The sequence below is a fragment of the Lates calcarifer genome, linkage group LG5 (assembly GCF_001640805.2).
Source record: "Lates calcarifer isolate ASB-BC8 linkage group LG5, TLL_Latcal_v3, whole genome shotgun sequence".
NCBI lineage: Eukaryota > Metazoa > Chordata > Actinopteri > Centropomidae > Lates > Lates calcarifer.
In genome coordinates this window covers 11,672,598-11,688,320 of record NC_066837.1, presented here as the reverse complement: position 1 = coordinate 11,688,320, position 15,723 = coordinate 11,672,598, and the positions used below count along the sequence as shown (strand labels likewise).

The window sequence follows — 15,723 nt, the reverse complement described above, 5'->3', positions numbered from 1 at the left end:
GGAAAAACAGAGTGAAGAGAGTTTAAAGAGGCTTCACTGGGAGAGAAAGTGAAAACAGACGTAGAACAGTAGAAAGCAGATATATATTCATGATCAGTATATATAATTAATTTGTTTTTTTTTTTTAAACTAAATAGTGCGAAACTATCAAAAGGAAATTCACACTTATTATACATCATTTTCCTAATGCAGTCACATTACTAATCTCTGTATGAAATACCACACACACCCACATTTATTCAAAACTAATCAGACACCTTAAAATACCTCATGAATCGACTGAATGCTACACGTTCAGATTTCTATCCAGATAACTGTTACTTTATAGATTACTCTGTCAAAAATGTTTCATATAAAGAGCAGAAGATAGAAAACAACAAAAGGAAAGAAATATTGTATTTCTTTCTTTTGCCCACACAGGACTAAAACCAGTCCCTGGGAAAGACTCAGCTCCAGTAGATTTCAGCACTCAGCCCCCTGATAAGAGGAGAGCAGATGGCTCTGCATTTCTATCGTTCCTCAGCGCTCACACAGATGAGCCGCAGTACTCTGCCCTGCCAGACATATGATAAAGAAAGACCCTTTTTTTCACTTCCATGATAGCGTCTCTACACTGTTCTGTATCCTCCCCATTATTCGGGCATTCACCATGGCGGTGAGGCAGCCGTCTCCTCAGGACAAACAGGAAACAGCTGACATGGAGGCCGTGAGTGATGCTCACATGATGCTTATTGATCGCTGGTTGCCCCAGGTCTCGCATGCAGAGTCAGGGTCGGTGCTTTACCCATAACGCTGCTGGTCCTGCAGGGCATTGCTGCGCGGCTACAGAGGTTACTGTATGACCCAGGACACACATGATTACGGCCATGTGCGCGCTGATTTTTTTTTTCCTTTTTGTTTTTGGCAAGAGCATGCATATACTACAAAGATATTTTTTTAAAGATTATTAAAATAAGAGATGGTGAAGCAAAGAGAGGAGAGCGGAGGTGTCTGTATGAGTTCTATTGACGTAATACACCAAGAAAGCAGAGGAAAATGACGGAGTTAAAATCACGGGTGTTGATTTTATCCACTCAAACGTCTACAGTATGTAACACAAAGACATTTATTAAATGCCATGACAGGGAAAGAGATTATATGAATAGATCTTCAGCTTTGAAAGACATGCTTGGTGATGCAATTACTCAAAAAAAAAAAAAAAAAAAAATTTAAAAAGCCAGTTGAAAGAAGTTGAGAGTAAAAATGTTTTGGACGTCATATCTCCCTGGTTGGTGCTTAGGTAAATATAGTGGGGACCACAGCATGAATGGGACCTTGTACATCCTCCTACTCCGTCAAACTAGATGGGCTCTTAATAGTGCACACACACACTCACACACACGTATGGTAAATATACAAGTAGCTGCAGCCTCCTTCCCACTCTCTTACACTGAGATTTCTGCACTCTATCTTTCTCCCTCTCTCTCCTATAATGTTGCCTTCAGGAAACACTCACATCATCATGGCTGCATATGCACAAAGACTGAGGGAGATGCCCGCTGACTGGCTGCCACTGTGGCCTCTCTCACTGCTGCGCATGTTATCTGGGCCTTCTAAACTTGCCAGCAGCATCCAAATAACTACATTAAACAGCGTAACAGGCGACCACAACTTTACAATTAGGGCCAGGTAATATCAGTGAGATCCTCTGCAACCGGATTTTAGACCAAACACACATGCAGTCACTTCACCTTGTTGAAGAAACCCTGTGCTCCCTCTTACAGTTTGTCCTCATGTCTTATTATAATAATAGATCACTGCACACGAGCAACACCCAAACCTCTGTTACACAGTTTCAAACTCCAGAGCCCTTTAAAGACAGTAGCTGCAGAATAAATGATCTGAGTTAGCATGTAGAGGACTGGTGGTGGAGACAGATAGTAGAGGAGAGAGAAAGAGGGGGTTGAAGTGTGGGGGAATAAGAGGAGGAAGGAAAAGACAGTGAGAGGAGAAGAAGCAGTGAGAGACAGAGACATAGTAGAAGAAGAAGAAGAAAAAGTAGTAATGGGGGAAGTGGTGCGTGTCTTTTCTGCAAATCTCCTCTTTCACCTCTGCTCTCCTCCAGCTCTCCAGCCAAGGCCAGCCAAGAGACACTTCACCTCGCACCCGCACACACATGGAGCCAGAGCCAACACATAGAAACACACACACACACAGAGAGAGAGGGAGAGGACACACAACTGCACTCGCTCGCACTCTCTCACGCACACACACACTCACACAACTGGCATATAAGTATTTAGCCACCCACACAGAAAAATAAATGGCAAAAGCACAGACACGAATGCCTTTAACGCACACACACACTGACACCAGATACATGGACGTATAGGCATCCATATGCTCTGTGTGCAACGACCCATCAAAGACAGACATGGAAATAATAACAGTAGAGTGTAACGACACACACACACACGTTTGCTCACTGTGGATAATTCTACACATATGCATCAAATCACTGCCTCCCAGTCCAACACAACAGTGAGAGGCAATGCATATGCACCACATATGCAACATGCAGCACGTCTGCACCCCATTGTGTAACACAATGCACACACACACTCAGCGCTGTAAGTGTATCAGTGTGTTAATAGGCAGATTAGCACACTGTGATCTGCACTGAGGAGGATAATATCAGCCCCATTTCTTCACTCAGACAAAACAAAGCAGAGCATGTTATTCCATAAATATGTCTGTCACCATCGCTCTCAGCATTTCAACATAAACACACAAGATTGTAAAGGCTGCACGGTGCATTCAGGAAGCGTGGAACATCAGAGAAAAACAGCACATATGACTGGAACATTGATCACAGTGGAAACTTAAAATATGACACAAGATATGAAAACACATGAAAATATTAAAGAAAGATGGAAATTGAAAAACTGAAGCTTTAGGAATTTAGAGAAGATATTTAAGGTGATTTTTTTTAAATAGCCCTACAAAGTTTTGATCAATGCCAAAAATGCCCGTGTGCTATTTAACAATTTGACACAGTTTTAAAAACAGGAAATCTGAACTAATCGCTGCACATTTTTTAAGGCAGAAAATATAAATAACAGTGCTTCTAAATATATCAAAATATTGATTTTATCAGTGTTTTACTGCTTTTTAGTTTAATTTTTAGTTAAGTTTCTCAGCATCTTAAATTTGAAATTGCATGACATGGGGGAAAAGAAAATGCTGCAGGCTGCTGTCTGAGATTTAGATTTTAAAGTCAAAGAAAAAAATTAGAGTGACAAAATGTATGTGCAATTTAAAGATTAAAGTAAACACTACATTTTAAGAAAATGTCTATGATTATTTTTATTATTTTTATTATTATCTAAAATTTAAAATGTAAAATGTTCTAATTTATATTCTAGATTTAAAAGCCCTGAGTATTGGTTGTGTTAGATGTGTGTGTATCAGAGAGTCTCGGTGTGAGGTGAAGCAGGCAGCAGTCAGAGTATAGACAGACAGGCTGTAGAGCCACTGTACCTCCTCCAGGTCTCGGCCCATAGTCGACCTGTCGCACTTCAAAGGAAGCCGGGTTACAGCACCCTTGCAAAAAGAAAAGGAAGAGGCTATTTTAGAGATGAGTTTAGACTCAACACATGCACTGATTTCTTTTTTTTTCTCTCCCTCTCTTCTGTAAGCCTTGGGTGGCAGCATCAAGATCCTCAGGTGGAAGTGAAGGCACATTTTTTACGAGCTCCTCTAATCCCCGAGTTGTTCCCACATTCCTCCGATTTGAAGCAGATGAGAAATTAAAAAAAAAAAAAAAAAAAAAAAAAAAAAGCCGCGGCCTGCGGCTCCTGTATTGTGGAGGAATTATCCCTGATGAACCAATTAGACGCGTAGTATCACTTAACTCCGGGGTTTTTAACTTGCAAGGGTCGATATTCGTAGCAACGCATGTACAGCAGCGGGTCAATTAAGGCTCCAAATATTATCACTCCGTAATGCCTGGGAAATAATTCAACTCCTAATTAATGTTTGTTTTTTTTCCCTCTCCATAAAAAACAATTCTAAAAGCTGCAGTATAAAAATGTTGACGGGTTTCTGAACATTGGGAAGCTGAGAAAATAGGCAGTATTTATCCAATCCATTTCATTGATTTCATTTAAACTGCATGCTATTTATGCTGTTTCCTGTTGACACTAACGTGGATTATGAAGGTTGTGAATCTCCTGTTCGTGTGGCTTTAGGTTAAAAAAATAAAATAAAAGTTTCTTCCAAGATGGAAAGCCTGTTCAGGCCTGTGATGACAGGAGCAAATTATTCAGCCACAGCAAAGATCTCATCGCCTCTGTTGTTAAATTCGTTAGTTCAGAGAAAAACACGACAGTGAAAAGCGACTGAATGTAGATGGACTGTCAATATGGCAGTTAATGAAACAGAAGAAAATGATTTAATTCACTTTCATTTTTTCATCAGTTTATAACAGAAAAACCTCGAGCAGAAAATTTAAGGTGGAAACGTTTCACTGTGTTGAAAACGTCTCATAGAATATGCAAGTAAATTAATTGATTAATTCTGGAATAATTCACAAATAACAGCTGAAATATTAAATGAAAAATATGAAAATGTTTTAAATGCAGTGGTCAATTAAAAATCAGTGGATTTCAGATTTCAGATTTTTTTCTCTCTCCGCTGTTAGATGCAGCTGCTGCTTTTCATAAAACACGTGGACAACAAAGGTTTAACACCAAATCTCTTGATTGATAATTTGATCATTCAAATCTTTGACTCTCTTTACAGTGGTCGGTCAGTGATGTTTCTGCACTGTGAGCTGATCAGACACCTGCTGTAAACCACAGCTCATTTTCAACGTGCTTAGAAAATAGATGCTCTCACGCCAAACTGATATTTTTCCTCGTTTTAAACTCTTGTTGCGCGTGTGTGTGATTTATAGGGAGTTTTTTTTTAAGCGTTACCAAATGTTTCTGGCTGTGGTGCAGATGATGATGCCCTGCACCTCACCACAACCCGCATCTGTCCTGAGCACACGGCGCAGAGCTGTTTGCGTCTCTATCGATCAGATAGGAAATATAATTTGGCCCTAACAACGATAAAATACCGCATCCCTCGTGCCACCTTGTTGATCTTTAAGGGAGTGAATGAGGAAGAGAGAGAGGGAGAGAGAGAGAAAGAAAGAGAGAGGAGATTTTGAAACACAAGCCCACAACCCATTTCTCTCCTCCAACACCCCAGGGTGCGCCAGCCTCGGCAAACACAAAGTCATTATCGGTTAGATTCCAATAAGGCGAGTCTGTCAAGGAACAGGCTTCCTTCGGAGAATTTATGTCATGCCTACTAAACATGGGAAGATGTCTTCTAAGTGGTGCGAGGAAGGATAAATAACAGCGAGTCCCACAGCTGATTATATTGAAACAACGGTGCGCATTTGTAAAAAGGAGATGGGGATGCAAACGTGGGGTCCCAGCAGATGCTGAGCGCAGGGGCCCCCCCATCCACCTGCTTCACACCGGGAGAGGAGGAGAGAAGGGGGGAGCGCTCAACGCACCCAGCTCCTTCAAATCTCTCAGCAGTAGGTCGTGTGATTTTTTTTTTAAAGAAAATTTAAGAAAAGGGATACAATATATATATATGATGCGATGAGATGCGATTCATCTCCGAGTGTAACTGACCCTGTTGTAAAGTGAAATTAGGATTTATTTCATTAACAAACACAAAACAACCTCTGACTGAAAATGTTCTCCTCCCAAAAGTTACGGGACCTTTTCACCTTCACGATCAGACCTCTGGGATTTAAATAAACCCGCACAGGTCTGTGGCCTGAGCACCGACAAGGTGACAGAGTAAGTTTCTCATCGTTTCCTCGCGGCAAGGCTGTTGCGCAAGAGCCGCTGTGGCCTGAGCGCGTAACAGCGTGTGCATGGTACGGAGAGGCTGCAGGTCCCGCTATGATTAACTGCAACCTAACAACCCGTCCTCTATCTTTACTGTCCCCCCCCCCCCTCACACACGTGCGCGCGAACGGACACACACACACACACACACACACACACATATAGACTTGCACAAACTCAACTCTCAGCCTCAACCCTCTCCTTACCTGACATTTATAAGACCAAACCACAACCCCCCCCCCCCCTCCGTCCCTAAAAAAATAACTCTCCTGTTCTAACTCTGGGAGCTACATCTGAAAAAATATATTCTTTTAAAAAGCTACAAAACAAGAGAGAAATTCAGTGTAACATCCACGATAACAGGCGAGAAATGTCGGGAGGAAACGTGCTGCAGACTGTTCGTTATCGTCTTTACTTTTCCAGGGGCCGAGCCTGTGTTCGCTCCCGGCTCCTCTGCTGCTCTGTAGCCGCGCAAGGGGCTTCCTGCCTCGGCCACATGAAGTCAATTAGCCGGTCCCAGAGGGGTGCCCCTTCCCGAGTCTTTATCGGCACCGAGGTTACCAAAACACTGCTAGAGCTTTGCTTTTAAACTCCACACCGCTCACCGACCAATTACGGAGACTTAAGCATGTATGTAACGAGTCCAGACAGGGATAATCCATCACACGGTGAAATAAAGGATTTATCTGATAGTGTGCAAATTTAACTTTTAAACGTGTGTTTTTACAAATACACAAAATCTGTTATTTTTAGTTAGAGAGGAAAATGACTCATGTACTGAATTTGTAAAATTAAAAGGAACACACACACACACACACACACACACACACAGGCTACATGGATGGAAACACTCTGAGGCACGGTGTGTGTAAAACAGCAACATAAATACACACACACACACACACACACATCAAATCTAGTTTTTTACAAAAGTGGAGGGAAAGTTGTAAAAATGCATTTGCATGTGAGAATTCTTGATTTGAAAAATCACAAACAAAACACTGCCCACCACCACCACCACCACCCCATCCCACAAATTACACACACACAACACACACACCTACTGACACACATACAAACACTCTGTTTTTCCACAGAGGTAGAAAGAATCACAACAGCAAACGTCTGGACTCACACCACCAGAGGAAAAATAAAAGTTTGATCCCTGATAGATGGAGAGTAATGACAGAGGGAAGGAGAGAGGGACGCAGACGTGGAGAGGAGGATGAGGGTCTGAGGCTGACGTACCTGCTGGGACATTCTGTAGAGGAGGTTGCTGTCAGTGCTCTGCTGCTGCCATGTCCCCATGAAGCCCGGCTGCTCAGCACTAGGCGGTCTGGTGCTGAACTGCATGGAGCTTTCGCCTGCTCCCTCAGCGCCGCTGCTGCTGCTGCTGCTAACGATGCTAATGCCACCCAGACCACTTCTGCTGCTGCTGCTGCTGCTTGTGGAGGTGGTGGTGGTGGTGGTGGTGGTGCTGCTGCTGCTACTGTGGCTACTGGAGGGGATGCTCGTGCAAACGCCAGCGGTGCCGTTGGGTTTGTTCGCCTCAGCTGGAGGTGGCCTGGGTAGTTGTGGGTCTTTGCTGGGCTCTGGTGGGACTGTGTCGCACTCACTGCCTCTCACATCCAACTCTGCCTCTTTGGACTTAGACAGAGAGAGGGAGAGAGACAGAGAGGGAGGGCAGGAGGGATGTGGGAGTGTGAAGGAGGAGAGAAGAGAAAAAAAAAAGTCAGTGAAGGTGGGTTCTTTTGGGGTCGTGTTGCCTTGTTTTTTTTGTCTCATGCGGGTCCTGCTTCTCGGAGAGGAGAGCAGGGAGAGGGGAGATGAGGGAGTAGATGTGTGTGAGCTTTCTTGGCAGCTCTGGTGGCGGAGGAGTGTGTGTGCGTGTGTGTGTGCGTGTGTGTGTGTGTGGGGAGTTAATTCTCCTGAAGAGAGAGAAAAGAGGGCTTGCGGTGAATTTCCTCGGGGGCCTCGTCTCGGACAGGGCGAGATGAGCGGAGCACTGGAGGTGAGGAGGGATGAGGAGAAGGATGGAGGTGAGGAGGGGGCTGATGAGAAGGTGAGCGAGAATGGAGTAAAACAAAAAAAAGAGGAGGGGGGGGGGTGCAGGGGTTATGGGAATTATTGAGGAGGGGTGCATGATGTAGCCGTGGCCTCGGGATTTTCTCTTTTTCAGCTTTAATCCGTCTGTCAGTCATTTTGTACTTGGACATGGACTCAACACAAACACACTGACATGCAAACATACACAATCAAGCACATTTATTTGCATGCACACACATACACTCACACTGACACACAGTACAGCTCTAATGTAAAAGAAATGTTAAAGAAGCAGGAAATAAAAAGTTAAACAGCCAGGAAGCCATCAGCTGAACACATGATCACACAGGAGAAAACCAATGTCTCTGTGTCATTCATATTATTATTCTAATATAATAAGTCTTAAAGCAGTACAGAATAACAAATGTTTACTACAGGAAAAATCAGGAAGCAAACACCAAAATGTGAAACGTAAATAAACAGCTTCACTAAAAAACATCAACGTTAAACATCTAAAACCTAAAACCTGTTTTAAAAAAAATAAGTTATTTTTTCCAACCTAAATCTAAAAAGTGTAAAAGCTCCATAAAAAAGCAGAAGAGTTCAGGCAGTAAAATGCACGAGTGTCTCTTACCATCAATTCAGTGTGTGTCCCAGCAAAGTGAAGATGAGGTGTGGGAGTGAGCCACCAGCTATCCAGCTCTCCCTGCCTCCCGCTCCTCTCTCTCTCTCTCCCTTTCTCTCTCTCCTTTACTCTCCCTCTCTGTGATTGTGTCCCTCTCTCGACGTCCGCGCCGCCGCCGCCTGTCCTCTCTCTTTTCCTCTCTCTCTCCCTCTCTCTCTCTCTCTCTGACTCCTCTGTACTCCGCCGCAGCCGCTGAGGAACTGAACTGAGCGCCTTAGAGCGCGCGCGCGCGCGTGTGTGTGTGTGTGAGAGAGAGAGTGCGCGAGAGAGAGCGAGGCGAGCGAGAGTGGGTGAGAGAGACGGTGGCTCTCAGAGAGTCTGAGTGAGAGTGTGTGCTGTGCTGTGCGGTGTCGGGCCGGTGCGGAGTCAACTGAGTCAACTGTGCCGCTCCACTCTGAGATGCTCAATGACATCGCGCTGCACGCTCCCTCACACTCACATACACACACACACCTCCTCTGCGAGGGGCAGGAAGGTGGGGGCAAGCGCCATCGCAGAGTAGGAGAGAGAGAGGGAGGGAGTGGGGCGTTTGTCCCCCTGTCTTATTACCATTTGCGCTTCGCGTCTCAGAGCAACTTAGTTCTCCTGTGGGACTATCCCACACACACACACACACACTTATGCACACAGGCGCGCGCGCACACGCGCACGGTGCTTAGTAAAAGAGCTCAGTTTCTACCTTGAAAAAAAAAAGAACAGCTTGAAGAAAAGCATCAGTGTGACCAAGTGTTTCTGTCTTTGTTTAAAAAACTGAAACTGCAGGAGTGTATCTGAGCAGAGAGGGTCTCTCACTGCTGAACATGGTTTTTCTTTCTGATCTGTAATTATCCAAAAAAAACAAAGAAAAAAAACAAAAGAAAAAAATATCAATAGACTTGTTATATCACAAAAAAATCTGGTGCCTTTGTTTGATTTTCACCCACTCTAATGAAAGACTAATGGAACGCAGGCAATCTGCCACCAGCATGAATACATACACACACACACACACAGGAAACCCCCCCCCCGCAGAGGCTCTCAGATTTTAATTAAGAAAAAAATGAGGAAGAGGTTCCATTTTAGCCAAATTGGTCCCCACAGCAGCGAAGGTGAGGGAATAAAATGAGGGATGGAGGAGTGAAGGGAGGCAGACACGGAGAAAAAGACACACAGGAGGATAAAAATAAAAAAAAAAGAAGAGGAAGGAGATCTATGCTTCCTCTGACAGAGCACAGGACACGTCTCAAACAATGAAGACACCCCACCACCACCACCACCACCACCACCTCCACCTCCTCCTTCTCTTCTTCCCTTTAAATCTCCACTCTCCTCTCCTTCACCCCGTCTTTTTCAGCCCCACTATCATTAGAGAAATGACAGACCAGGTGCCTCGGTCCGCAGCGAGACGGAGATGTCACTGTGATCTTTCCACCGCCGAGGAACAAAAGAGAAAGGGACAGAGAGAGAGAGAGAGAGAGAGAGAGAGAACTTCTCTCCTCTGTCACATTATCTAGGTTCTTATATATAAAGTCACTTCAGGTTTTGTGGTAAATTGCTGTAGACAGCTGCTTGGTTGTCTGTTAAAAGCCTTTTTTGTATGGCGTACTAATGGCAGTGTTCTGTTAACCTTTGCTGAGATTATCCCGCCGATCGTTACTGTTCTGTGCAGAGGATTTCTACCAGCAGAGGGGAAAGTGTGCAGTGTCTCACCACTGTGAAAATGTGTCTTTTGTCTCAGTTTACATCCTCACTCCTCGCTCCATCACTGCCTGCATCTTGATCCTCTTTTATGATATTTCTCTGCACTTCTACATCTCTTTCTTGTTTCCTTTTTATCCCCCCCTCTTTTTCCATTCCTTTCTTCATTTATCTTTAGCTTAGTGGCCCATTCCTTGTAAGAAGCCACCAGCAGCCTTGTTGTAAAAGGCATAATGTGTCACCTCCTGTCCATGTGCCGCCAGCCCTGCTCTTAACAACTTATTGAAAAGGTAATGCATGAGGCTCAGGCTAATTATATTAAGTGACAATTTAGCTGCAGAGGTTCCTTTTTTTTGCTCTCCGGCTCGCGCTTCTCTTCCTCTCTCTCTCCCTCCCTCTCCTCTGTAAATGTGCAAGTCTGTGGGTTTTTCAAGTGGCACTCAGTGTTTCAAGTCAAGCTGGTGGCTCAGCTTCTGACCTGGCTGGTTAATGGCTGTTATTTGTGGGAGGGAGGAGTGGACTCTGCCAATATTGCTCACTCTCCCTCCACATCTCTCCCTTCCTCCCCCTCTCCCTCCCTTTCCTCTGCTGATGGTAATGGCCGTGATGACAGAGGAAACGAAAAAGAGACACAGAAGTAAAAATACGGAGATGGAGAACTTTGGGGGAGGAAGCAGGAAATAGAAAAAGCACACGAATTAGGAAAGGGCTGAAGAAAAGGATGCAGGAGATCCTCAGGCTCCTTTATTAAAACTATTATTGTGCAGGACTTGAGAATTCCCCCCAGGGCAGGGGTCCATGTCGAAGCCCATATAATTAACTAGAGGCTCAGCTACGGATCAATTACCAGACAAGCAAGTGATAGCCGAATCAATGGAAGATCATCAGGCTCGTTATCAGTGTTGCAACTCATTAGAGGAAAAGTGAGGTAGAGAAAGAGAGGGAGCAAAAAAAAAAAAGAAGGTGGGGGGTTGGGGGGGTGGAGATGGGGAATGAGGGTGGCTGGGTGAGGCAAGGAGAGAGGGCAGGGTCAGTGGTACAGTGGGGGTGTGTGATGTGCTGTATTCCTCCTCAGCTGACTGGTGATTGGGGGGGGCTGTATGACAGAGTGCAGCCTGCTCTGTAGCAACAGTCACTGAGGCTTGTACGGATCAATACAAGTGTGCGCATGAGGTTAAAGCTCTGCCACAGCATCCTTATCCCCCTGCGACTCACACGCTCTCTCAGTCTGGGGTTCAATCCTGCAACACAGGCAGTCAGGAAGGGATTGTCAGGACTGAAGAGTCACAGATCAGAGTTTATGTTTTAGAGAATATTTTGCTAAAAATCATGCTAATTATAGTACAGGTTACTAACCCTCCTCGCAAGGAATGCCATATCAAATAAGGATCGCAGGGGACTAGTAAAAGCAAAAGTTACAGTCACTAAATCAGCTGTTTCAGTTACGGTTGAGTTGATAAACAAATGTTTTTAGTAAATGGAAAAAATGGAGCAGCATAATGCAGCATGATCCAGGCTTGTTTCACTAAATTTTCAACATGAGATAATTTTCTTCTTGTTCATTTTCCCTCATCAAAACAAACGCCACAGTTGTGACACCTTCACCACCAAGTCTCACAAATTCTACATCTGCATTTTGTTCATGACACTGTCACCATGTCCGATCTGAGTGCTAAGAAATCCTTTTTGTGAAATAGCTCCTGAGTATCAAACGTTGTGGATGTCTTTACTGAAATACCCACATTATGTTAAATAATCAGTGTGTGCACTTACTGACTACCTAAGACATGGATTTTTGCGCTCATGTTGCTTTAGGCTTTTGTGTAAAATATTCTGTAGCATCTGAGGATTAACAGGTATAATTGTTGTCCAAATTATTTTCCCCTCCTTCGTTCCTGTTTCCCCTGTCAGATATTTCCCCGACGGTATATCGCCTTGAGGAAATGTAAAATCTGATAATGATGGCTATAGGCCACAGCTAGTTTTCTCTGGGTCACCAGACAGTTAAAATCTGCTGTCTTGACCTCTGAACTTCCCCAACTGGGGCCTGGGCCTGGGGGGTTCACACTGATACCATTTTATTTATTCACCTGCTATGAGTTCTATATTTTTTTAAATATGTACTTTGGCAGTGATATCCAATATATCAGTTCATTAATTCAGTTCATTCTCTTTCTTCTTTCTTCTGTTCAGACTTTAAGTATTTTATACATACATGCAGATGGATGTAAAATGCTTTAAGTGAAATGTAAATATGATTCAAGTTGTAAAACAGATTGATACTGGAAAAATGATTTTTATGAAAAATAATAAGAATAGAATAAAGTAAAGCCTGTGGAGTAAAGAGAAAGGGAGTAAAAGAAGTCCAGACACACCAAAAAGTTAGACTTGAAATATTGTTGACCTTTTATCACACACCCTTGACCATGAGCTGCACATGTGTTTCACAAGGCGCCCTTCTTCACTAAGTCCACATTATTATACCCATTAAAGCTCTCAGCGCTGCCTGTTTGTTTCCCAAACATTGACATCTAATGGGTCAAATAGCCCAGAAATTGGGTGCGACATCTCTGAGTTGTTAGAATGGTCTCAAGAGAACCAATTCCCCTTTCTACGCTCTTAAGTCTTGAGAGGCAAAGTACCTTGCTTTTCATTTTCTGTGCAAAGTGAGAAAACCTGTTCAAGCACACAACGGTGAGCACGAAACAGATGCAGAGGTCATCAAAGAGTCATAATTAAGATGCTCGTCTGCTGTGTTATTTTTCTGTGTTTTGTTTTCCTCCTCTTTTTTTCTTTTTCTTTTTTGTTGAGGGGGGGGGAGTAATTTATCACGGAATGAAATCACAACTGAGCAAAACCCAACTCAAATTGGCCTTTTACACAGTAAAAAGAGGGCAAATGGAAAGACAGAAGCAGGGGGCAAAGAGAGAGAGGGAGAGGAAAGTGGAACAACATAATTTGTGCAGTGATGGTGATTATGTGCCGCAGAAACAAATGATTAAGGCCGGTAGAAAGTGATGAGTGTGTGTTGGCTGAAGAGGGTGCTTCTGGGATGCAGTGAGAGAACACTTAAGGCTGTCATGTGAAAGAAACATGCAGAGTTCATCTTGTCATCTGCTCTGTCATTCAAACTTTTGTTTCCAGATTGAAAGCTCTGAGATTTTTTTTGTTTTGGTCCACTCCAGGTTCAATAATTGGAAATAAACAAAGCAAAATATTACTTTAACAGTGGTGACTGTAGCCTTTGTACAGTAGACTAGAGACATAAGCAGGAGCACGTGGCTCAGGGCTGGTACTGTCGTTGACCTGAATTATCGTCTTACAAGGATGCTCTCACACACACACACACACACACACACACACACACACTCAGACAGGCAGCGTGTGTGCATGTGACAGGGAATGGCGTGTCGATCAGATGGCACAGGGATAGAAGTGTCACTGTTCTGCTACCACTACAGGGCCACAAGACATCATATGACACCGATAGGAACAGCTCTCCACTTGTGATAGCAACAGAGAGAGAGAGACAGGGAGAGAAAGACGTGGAGAGAGAGACAGGCGGGGGCACCGAAAGGTCTGAGAGAAAAAGACAAGGAGCCACATGATTGTCTCTGCCACTGATCACTGCAATCTGGCCTCCGCTAATAAGTGCACCTTTGTGAAAAAACGAGAGGAGAGAAATCGCCAGCGGAATGTCTCCCTTGAGTCTTGAGTTATTTATGATTTTTGACTGTATTAGTGGCAACAGAGTGGCAGGAGGTTAACGGCTGAGAGCGAGAACAGGCTGCTAATGTCTGTTTGGCAATTCGCGACCTAATGACACTTTACGTAGAAAACTCTCCACGTGTTGGTTTTGTTTTTCCAAGAAGGGAAGACTCCACTCATGAGGTCAGGAGACTATTTTATCAGTACCAACGCAACTAGAGGTTCGCATGTGGAGCTACTGTACACACACACACACACATATATACAGCGCTCATACAGCTGACCCTGCAGGCAACGAGCTGACCGCACCCTTTGTTCTTCTCAACGAATTACAGCAACCTGTCGGCCTCTGTCTGTACGAGGGCAGCTGGACTTGCTGTGAGGTTCTTGAAGATGTTTCACTCTCATCTGGAAAGGCTGGCGAAGGAGTCCCAGGAGTTTAACCTCTCATGGGGTCATTAACAGCCTGACAGTCATTGAGATCACCTCTGTCCTTTTTCATCAAACCCCTGTTAGTGCAGGGTTTCACTTTAACACAACAGCCTTTCTGTAATCCCAGAATGTACTATATTCATACTGTATCTACAACATGAGAGCAACTAATGATTATTATCATCAGTAAATCTGCCAGTTATTTTCTTGATGAATCATTTGGTCAGTCACAAGTTTTCAAAACCCATGACTTTTTTCAGTTGCTTAAAATTGTTGCAACTAATTGGTTAATGGTTTGCTTAACTGTTAAAGTGTAAAGATTAGGCTTTCAGTTTATTGTGAGCAAGACATAAATCATTTTTGTAGCCTCCTGCAAATCCCCAGGAAAAGAAATCTGCCACGGTTCATCTGAATGAATATAGCACTGTGCGTTTAAGTGTTTTGCTGGCATCACCAAAGATACTTTTTGTTTTTAAATTTCAGAGTGAATTTTCTCTTTTTTTACGTACATGGGCCTCCATCCAACACAGACTTTTATTTTTATTTAATATTTTATTATATTTAGAGCCATTATTTCCAATGGAGAACTTTAACTTTAACCCCAAATACTCAGTGTGACAGACATAGATGTTATGACAGAAGACCGTTTTATGATGGAGAAGAATGGACAAAAATCTCCATCTCTGAACTGAGGACTAAAATATTTATATTACAGCAGAGGAGAGGACGAAGACACCAGGTCAGAAAATGATTATTGTGACACTGGATTATGTGCTGCTCTTCAGTCTCCGCATTAGGTCATAAAAAGTGTGGTGGTTTGGGGAGAGGGTTAGACATGAGGGATATTGTGTGAGGGAAAAAGAAGAAAGAGGAGAAGAAGATGTAGAAGGAGAGGAAGAAGAAGAGGTTGAGTTCCATCACTTGCCCAGTGACTGGGGTGATTTCAGGGCATTTCACAGACACAGTGAATATCTGGGCATCCTGAAGCCCATCCCTCTGCTTCTCTCTCCTTCTTCTTTCCTCCACACTCACACTTGGATAATTCTCCTCTAATCATCTCTAGCTTTTCTCCTCCTCCGTCCTCATTTACTCCCCTCATGTCTCCCTCTCCTTCCACTCTGCCTCTTCTCACCTCATCAGACAGGCCTCCAAACCCCACCTCTCCGCCGCCTCCATCCCTTCGCTCCTGTCCTCTCTCACTGACCCGTGCTCCCCCCCAGTCACAGGGCGTTGTGTCTCTACCTGCCAGGCTCCCTGACAGCCCCACGTCCCCCCTCACCC

At 43.9% G+C, this 15,723-nt stretch overlaps 1 protein-coding gene across 4 annotated transcripts in view; it reads right to left on the bottom strand.

The window, feature by feature from the left end:
* bnc2 (basonuclin 2) overlaps positions 1 to 15,723 on the bottom strand; it is a 160,268-nt gene that overhangs the window by 86,421 nt on the left and 58,124 nt on the right. For 2 of the 4 annotated variants that reach the window (XM_051070577.1, XM_018684172.2), the window contains exons 2-3: positions 7,143 to 7,541; positions 3,520 to 3,582 (exon numbers count right to left, since the gene is read on the bottom strand). In XM_051070577.1, the coding sequence (XP_050926534.1) occupies positions 3,520 to 3,582; positions 7,143 to 7,541 (462 nt within the window). Of the gene's footprint in view, positions 1 to 3,519; positions 3,583 to 7,142; positions 7,542 to 8,574; positions 9,507 to 15,723 lie in introns of those variants that run through there. The other 2 variants (XM_018684173.2, XM_051070576.1) reach the window with 2 other exon arrangements.